This window comes from Myotis brandtii, unplaced genomic scaffold, assembly GCF_000412655.1.
Source record: "Myotis brandtii unplaced genomic scaffold, ASM41265v1 scaffold61, whole genome shotgun sequence".
In the NCBI taxonomy this organism is placed as follows: domain Eukaryota; kingdom Metazoa; phylum Chordata; class Mammalia; order Chiroptera; family Vespertilionidae; genus Myotis; species Myotis brandtii.
The window spans coordinates 412,992-420,756 of record NW_005370318.1 but is presented as its reverse complement, the minus strand read 5'-3'; the positions used below and the strand labels follow the sequence as shown (position 1 = coordinate 420,756).

Sequence of the window (7,765 nt, the reverse complement as noted above, 5' to 3'; positions counted from 1 at the left end):
GCACCCGGCGCGGCAGCAGCAGGTTCCTAGGGGACGGGCCGCTGAGAAGCCGGAATCTCCGCCCCTTCACGTCCCGGAGGCCCCGCCCCATCCTCCTCTTCCCTCGCACATCACCCCTCTCACTTCTCGATGTCTGAACTGTGCCCGGGGCCCAGGGGTGGCGGCGGAGGAGGCAGATCACCGCGCGCCCTCAAGGACAGCGTGACCTTGACGAAGCCTTTGGTCCCGGCGCGAGTGTCCCGCGGGTCATACAGCGGAGCCCATTTCTGGTAGAAGTGGCCATCTGGGAGCGGAGGGGCGGGCCAGGGGTCAAAGGAGAAAAGCGAGATACGTGGGGCGCTTATCCGAGTGGTAGACAGGGCTGGGGTTCATGTCCCGCTCCGCAGGGAGGAACAAGAGTGCATGGAGGTCAGCGCTCGGAAGCGATTGCTGTCTGACACGGATCAGTGCCCAGACAGGTCACTTTCTTGTCCTGGCAGATAAGTTTCCATGAGGGCCGGGTTCAGTACCTGGCTGATCGAAGATAATGCCCAAGTCCATCCTGAAGGTGCCGATTCGGGTGGCCATAAAGGGGAGGGTCTGCGAATGGAAAGCCTGAGGAAAGTGGCGTTAGTCCTGGAGGTTCGGCATCCCCCCTTGTCTAACAGAAACCTCTCACCCCATCCCCCTCACCGTAATCTCCAGCAGCAAATCTTGGAGGTGAAGTCGGGTCTCATGAAATTCGAACAAGAAGTACTGGGTTGAAGTGGGAAAACAAGAAAAATGAGAGAAGGTTATAGGGGAAAGGTTCACACCAGCTGGGCTCTGCCTCTTGCAAGGAAATGCTCTACTTACACCTACACCCCCGTCCCATGGCTCCTCTTTGCACCCTTTAGGCCTAGCACTTGGCTCAAGTCCACCTCCTAGGGCCTAGGACCTAGGCCATGCTCCCACTGCAGACAGTTCTTTATTCTGGGTCCCATCTATTCTCTTAGGCCTCCCTCCATCTTGGCCACACCCACCTCATTGTAGAAAGGGCAATTTGTCCCGCGCTGTGTAGCGGTCACTCGGCACTGCTCCCCAACACGCACAGCCACATAGGGGTTAATGTTGACTCCCACCAGCTTCTGGGCCTCCAGCACAGTGACCCCCACCTGAAGGGTGCAGAGGAGGAGAAAAGGAAAGCGAAGCCTACCAAGGGGAGGATGGGGGGAGCCTCCTGTGGTGGAGGGCAGGTGGTTTCCCAAGGGTTACGGCCTGCAGGGAGAGCAGTACCTGGAAGTCCTGGGCCCTGGGCACCTGGAAGGGATCCCTTCGGGATAGGCCCCGGGCTCGGCTGCGGGAAGGGACATGATCAGGTGTCACTTCGTGTCCTCCCACCACCATACCTACAGTCCTGTTTGATGCTTGAGATAGATCTCCTCTTCCTCTGGACTTTAGGACTTTGAGTCCTTCTGATCTCGTCTTGCCCCCATCTCAACACCCAGAATTTGATTCATTCCTGGAGCCCTAAAACCATTCATTCATTCAACAAAGATTTACTGAGCGCCTCCTATGCGCCAACACTCTTCTAGGCACTGGGACACTGCAGTGACAAAAAGAGACAAAATGTCTTGCCCTCATCAAGTTTTCATCACCTACCTGGGTCCCGTAAGCAGTATGTAAGTCAGTGTCACTGTGTGTATCTATGTGGCAGTGTCTATGCCTAGGAGTAAGTGACCATTAACCCCAGGATAGCCATTCCTCACCCATATCCTGGAACCAAGAATTTGTGAGTATGGATGGACACTAGGCCTGCATGTCTGAGCGAGTGAGGTTGACACACTGGTAGGGTGTGGCAGCAGGTGTGCAGGGTGTACAAGTTACCTCTTGAGGGGACTGAACACGATGCCAGAAAGCTCCACATCAGGCTCATCTTCCAGCTCCAGCTCCAGCTCCAGCTCATTGTCCTCATCGTCCTGCTGAGCTAGGCCTCGAGCTAGCCTGCAGCCCAATGCCACGGCCTGCCGCTCCAGCCGGGCCTCCCCAGGCCTGATAGGAAGAGCCCTCAAGGGTGTCTGGGACCTGTCACACATCTCTGGGTACCCCTTAACTTCCCTGACCCTAGAACTGACCTCTGATCCTGAGACTAACCCCACTGATCCCAGGACTGACCCCTAACCTGGGGCATTTCTAGTTGCAGAATTGACTCCTGATTCTGGGACTGACTTCTAACCCTGGAATTGATCCAGTATTCATCCCAGACCCCACAACTGACCCACATCACTGGTTCTTAATCTAAAGAGTGACCTGGTGACCCAAGGTCATCCCCATATACTTACTCTAGCTCCTGGAAACCCACATTGGGGATGACCAGCTCTGAGCTGAGAAGAAGAAAAATGAAGGAAATGAAAGGGCCAGGCCTGACTACAGAGCTGCAAACTGGGCAGCATGAGTGCCAGGTCACCATATCCAGCAGAGCCAGAGTGGAACTGGGTACCACGTCTCCCTCCCCAAGGCCTGCCTGGGTGGGGACCACCAGGTCTTGCTTGGGTTTGGAGGGTAATGATTTACCTGTCCTGAGTGGGTGCCCCAAAGTCTTCCTCTGCCCAGGCTCCTGTTGCACCCTCAGGGGGCTGGTACTTCAGGTCAAGCTCCACCTGGATCTGCAACCAGATACACAGTGTGCCCCAGGGCCCCTCAAACTGCCATGGGGCTAAGAGAAGCCCAAGGACAATGCCTTGTACTCCACCTAAAAACAAAGACCCTCCTGGCCTGCATCTGTGGTGACTTGTAATTCCTCTCTGACCATTACTAATATTGACTACTCACAACCTATTAAGAACTTACCATGTGCAAGTTATCTCTTGAAGGGGCCAAACAGGACTCCAAAATTCTCTGATTGCCCTTGGAAATCCATTACTGTGGCCTTCACAGCTGAGCATGGTCTGGCCTATGCAAACCTTTTCAGCCCCATCTCTTAGGGATCTGCTCCTGCCCTGCCCTCCAGTTATGTATTGTCAGGGCACTAGGCTTTTGCCCATGCCAGTTCTCCTGCCTGGAACAATCTCTCCTCTGAGTTAACTCCTATCATCCTTCATTCCCAAGCTCAAGCACTACTTCCTCAGGGAACCTATTCTGACCCCCAAATAGACCACATCCCTCTGTTATACACTCTCCAAGCCCTCTACCAGCTCTTTTATAAGACTGGCCAGTGACAATTTTACACTTATTTGTGTGGATATTTGTTTAATATTTGCCTCTCTTTTAGCTACGGAGCTCTAAGAGAGCAAATTATCTGGCTTTGTTCACCACTCAGTCCTCATTGGTCAGCTCAGCACTTGGCTTATGATGACAGTTCAACAAATGACAGACTGAATGAAAAGCTCATTTTGTATGATTCCACAGAATGTAAATGAGGAAACAGCCTAGGAAAATTAAATCACTTGTTCAAGTTCTCAGCTGGGAAATGGTAGATCTGATATTTGAACCCAGGTCCATTTCTACCAGGCTCTACTGACCCCCATGACACACCAGGAAAATCTAGCCAACTTTATCTTTGTCTCCCGCAAGACTTGTGCCTGGGGCAGGGAGCAGCACAGTACTTCTTACCTTTCCCCATTGTCACATCCCTGACCCTCAGAGCCCACGTGAGACTTCAGCAGGGGCTGCAATGAAAGGAGCCCTGTCTGTGGGGGAGGGGGTTTACCACTTCTGTCTGGGTCTAATTTTTCCCCTCTGAGAAATGTAATCTTCTATGCAGTGGTTCTCAACCTTCTGGCCCTTTAAATACAGTTCCTCATGTTGTGACCCAACCATAGAATTATTTTCGTTGCTACTTCATAACTGTAATGTTGCTACTGTTATGAATTGTAATGTAAATATCTGATATGCAGGATGGTCTTAGGCGACCCCTGTGAAAGGGTCATTCGACCGCCAAAGGGGTCGCGACCCACAGGTTGAGAACCGCTGATTTAGAGGGACTCTGAGGCTTGGGGGTGGCAGGCTAGGGGCTGGTGGGACTCACCGGGGACACTTGCAGATTCTTATCCACTAGGGCCTCCTGCAGCACCAAATGCCCAGTGATCTGTAGCTGCTGTAAGGAAATCACCAGGGTCCCCAGAGACCTGTGGGTGTGGCATGGAGCAGAAGAGTAACCCGGAGAATGGCCCCAAGCCACCCCCAGCCCCACCTGCATCCTTGACTTCCCGAGACCTACTCACCTGGAGCTGAACACACGGCTGCAGTTGACCACCTGCACAGACAGACACTCCCCAGCCAGCGGAGCCCCATAGTGTGGCCAACGGAACAGCTGGGAATAGGAGGAACCTTATGACACCCAAAGCTGGGCTGACCCTTACCCCCAGTCCAGAGCCTGTACCCAATCTTGAAACAGGAGCCAACCCTCCAAACTTGAAGCCAACCTATAACTGATCTTTCAAACCTGGAATCTCCACCACCACCACCCCCTCCCCGGCCCCAACATGGGGTTGATTCCAAACTAGGCTGATCTGGGAAAACGATCAATCAAAATCCCTCATCTTAATTCTGATTTGTCTCAAGCTGGGTCTGACCTTTCAAGCTTGAGACTGACCCCACCTCTTGAGACCATACCTCTCAAAACCCAGGAATGAACCCTCCAACCCCAGGATGGACTTAGATGGGGCACAGACCAGCTTTTCCCCATCCAGGACTCAACCTCACTGACCTCACCGATATCTGCTTCTTGGCCACAGTGAATTCTCCTTGTTTTCTGGGTAAAACCTGCTATTGATTGAATGTAGTCATTTACCACCCCCTCCCCATGAAAAAAATCACACACACACACACACACACACACACACACACACACCCCTTGGCCCAGAGTCCAGTCCCCCTGGACTCACTTTTAAAGAAAGGTAGAAGATAGAGAGGGATTGAGGCACAGAGTTGGGTATGGACAAAGAAGACAGGGAACAGGCTATAGAGATACCCAGGGATGGGTCTGGGGGCCATGGGAATAGAGCTTTCCAGTTCCAAAAATCCTTAGCACACCCCTGCAAGCCTCACCCCGAAAGCTGAGCCTCACTTGTCGGTCATGAGTTCCCGGCAGCCCCGTCAGTCGCCGCACACGCACAGTCAGAGCCATCGTCCCAGGGCCACTGGCTCTACCTCTACCCTCCTGCCCACCTTCCCACACACCTGAATCGCCTCTGAGTCACTGGACTCACCCAGCAGGTTTCAGCAATCCCTGCCCTTTAGTCAAACACACCGACAGCAGGCTTGGGGGTCATAGGTGGGGAAGGAGTGGGAGGACTGAGAGATGGGTGTAAGGTCCCTCTGGTCAGCTCAGTCCTCCCTCCCTGCACCACCTTCAGCCTCCGTCCTGCATTCTTGTGTGGCGGGAGCTGGGACCCAGTGGAGATGGAGGCAAAGGGAGAAGATAGCACCGTGGTTTGGCCCAGCTAGCCTATGTGGCCTTCAGGGCATGGGACCTCATGTAGTTAGTGCCTCGTTCACCTCTCTGTCCTCAATGCCAAGCTCATTCTCTGGTTACATTGTAGACCCTCAAAACACTGACTGAGCCTGGCCGGTGTGACTCAGTGATTGAGCATTGACCCATGCACCAAGAGGTCACTGATTTGATTCCTGGTCAGGGTATATGCCCGGGTTGTGGGCTGGATCCGCAGTAAGGGGTGTGCAGGAGGCAGCCAATCAGTATTTCTCCCTCATTGATGTTTCTCTCTCCCTCCCTTTTCCTCTCTCTCTAAAAATCAATACAAATTGGCTGAATAAACGGGTGGGTTAATAGATGAATCCTGTAGCCCCCAGCATTAGTACTGTAGGCACTCAACACATTTATTGAATTAATAAGTGATTGAATATGTCCTTAGCTTGCACATAACAGGTGCAAAAGCACTTCTTGACCAGAAGCCAGAGGTTCTTGAGGTTTACTAGTGGGACTATAGATGAGCTCCAGGGAGTCAGCAAACTCTTAAAATTCTCTGTAAAATATTGAGCACATGTGCATTTTTCTGGACATAGAACTCCTAGCTTAGGACAATAACCCCTAAACAGATGTGTAGTACTTTTACTAAATGTATGAAGGAATTAATGTATCTTGTAGTCTTGAACCAGTGGGTGACAATAACTATGTTCTGAGTGTATTTCATGGCCATCCACCTAATCATTCTACTTCATGGCACCTCCTATGGGCAGGACTTGTGCTATGACACCCCGAGGGAAAGGGTTTGCAGCCAGAGATGAATTGGGCAGGTTCTCTGTCTTCCAGTAGCTTTGTGGACTCCAACATCAAACATAGCCTAAATTACAGTGGTCGGCAAACTGCGGCTCGAGAGCCACATGCGGCTCTTTGGCCCCTTGAGTGTGGCCACGAAGTTTCAATCGCACTGTACGTGCGCACCCGCACGTGGTATTTTGTGCAAGAGCCACACTCAAGGGGCCGCAGTTTGCCGACCACTGACCTAGAAAGACTGCAATCCCCATCAGAACAGAAACAAGTCAGGCTGGGTGGCTTGGAGGAGGGAGGCCAGAGGGGCTTCCCTGGGGAGGGAGCCTTTAAAACGGGCGTTGAGGACAGGAGTTGAGCAGGGATGGCTATCCAGGCAGTGCGGAGGAATGCAGGGTGTGTTCCTGGATTTGTGATTTGTTCAGTTTGGCCTTCGTGTAAGGTATGTATGGGACAGCTGCAGCAGATAAGATTAGACCCTCTCTCGGCCTCAACCCCTCTAAGAACTGCCACTTCCACTTTCTAATATTCCAAAGAAGATGGGATGTAGTGGAAAGAGTACTGGGTTTTGAAATTCTAATCTCTATCACCCACTGTGTGGTTTTAGGCAGGTCCTTTCCCCTCTCTGGACCTGTGTGCCTAGCTGTGCAACGTGCACAGGATTCACTGAATTGCTTGCAAAGCATGGCCTTAATCAGGACCACACATGTGGCCATTAAAAATGCATATTCCTGCCCAGCCGGCATGGCTCAGTGGTTGAGCGTAGAACTACATACCAGGAGTTCACATGGTTCAATTCCCACTCAGGGCACACGCTCGGGTTGCAGGCTTGACCCCCAGTGTGGGGCATGCAGGAGGCAGTCGATCAATGATTCTCTCTCATCGTTGATGTTTCTACCTCTCTCTTCCTCTCTGAGATCAATAAAAAATATTTTAAAAATAAAAATGCACATTCCTGCATTTTATCCACTCTAGAGATGCTGAAGCAGAATCTCAGGGTGCACCTGGGAACCTGAATCTCTATCCGCTGCTGCACAGGAGTCTGTGAACCTCTGGTCTCTTGGCTGTGGCCATCTGTGATTTCCCCATTCCCTTCCCTGCGATTCGCGTGGGTATGATGATTGGTGGGCGGGTACTGAATTTTCACCCCACAGACCCCTGGCGAATATAGGTCTGAGACCCACAGATCCCCTGATGTCAGAGTTCTCAAGGCCTCTTGACTAGGATGAGAGGAGGGGCCTGAAGGGTTTGCAAAGCAAAAGAGACCAGATCCCTTGCCCTGCTTAGCATTCATTCATTCATAAATATTTGGGAGCCTATTACATGCTAAGCCTGTGGAAGGTGCCAGAGGATGTAGGAAGATAGGAATCCTTTTAAGCCGAGTGCAGTGTCGGATAGGGTGCTCTGGGAAGTGCTGTGATGTCACTGCTGGCTTTAACACGGGAAAGAATAAGGCTGCCCTGGCTCCCAGTGACGTCACGATGAGCTCTGTGACGCTGGGTCACGGCGTTCCGCCGAGGCCGCGGTCTCCTCTGTGATGTCAGCGGACAGGCTCAGAAACACGGGAGAGGGCTGGGT

At 52.2% G+C, this 7,765-nt stretch overlaps 2 protein-coding genes across 2 annotated transcripts in view; one reads left to right on the top strand and one right to left on the bottom strand.

The window, feature by feature from the left end:
• Window positions 1-5,086, bottom strand: part of LOC102238944 (fer-1-like protein 4) — a 31,452-nt gene extending 26,366 nt beyond the window's left edge. Inside the window, exons 1-12 of the mRNA XM_014550637.1 lie at window positions 5,027-5,086; window positions 4,182-4,270; window positions 3,986-4,085; window positions 2,533-2,624; window positions 2,301-2,342; window positions 1,846-2,010; window positions 1,255-1,315; window positions 1,002-1,133; window positions 673-735; window positions 510-594; window positions 124-283; window positions 5-26 (exon numbers count right to left, since the gene is read on the bottom strand). Coding sequence (XP_014406123.1) covers window positions 5-26; window positions 124-283; window positions 510-594; window positions 673-735; window positions 1,002-1,133; window positions 1,255-1,315; window positions 1,846-2,010; window positions 2,301-2,342; window positions 2,533-2,624; window positions 3,986-4,085; window positions 4,182-4,270; window positions 5,027-5,086 — 1,071 coding nt within the window. The remainder of the gene's footprint in view (window positions 1-4; window positions 27-123; window positions 284-509; window positions 595-672; window positions 736-1,001; window positions 1,134-1,254; window positions 1,316-1,845; window positions 2,011-2,300; window positions 2,343-2,532; window positions 2,625-3,985; window positions 4,086-4,181; window positions 4,271-5,026) is intronic.
• Window positions 5,087-7,301: 2,215 nt separating this feature from the next.
• SPAG4 (sperm associated antigen 4) overlaps window positions 7,302-7,765 on the top strand; it is a 4,794-nt gene continuing 4,330 nt past the window's right edge. Inside the window, exon 1 of the mRNA XM_014550636.1 lies at window positions 7,302-7,319. Within this exon, the coding sequence (XP_014406122.1) occupies window positions 7,302-7,319 (18 nt within the window). The remainder of the gene's footprint in view (window positions 7,320-7,765) is intronic.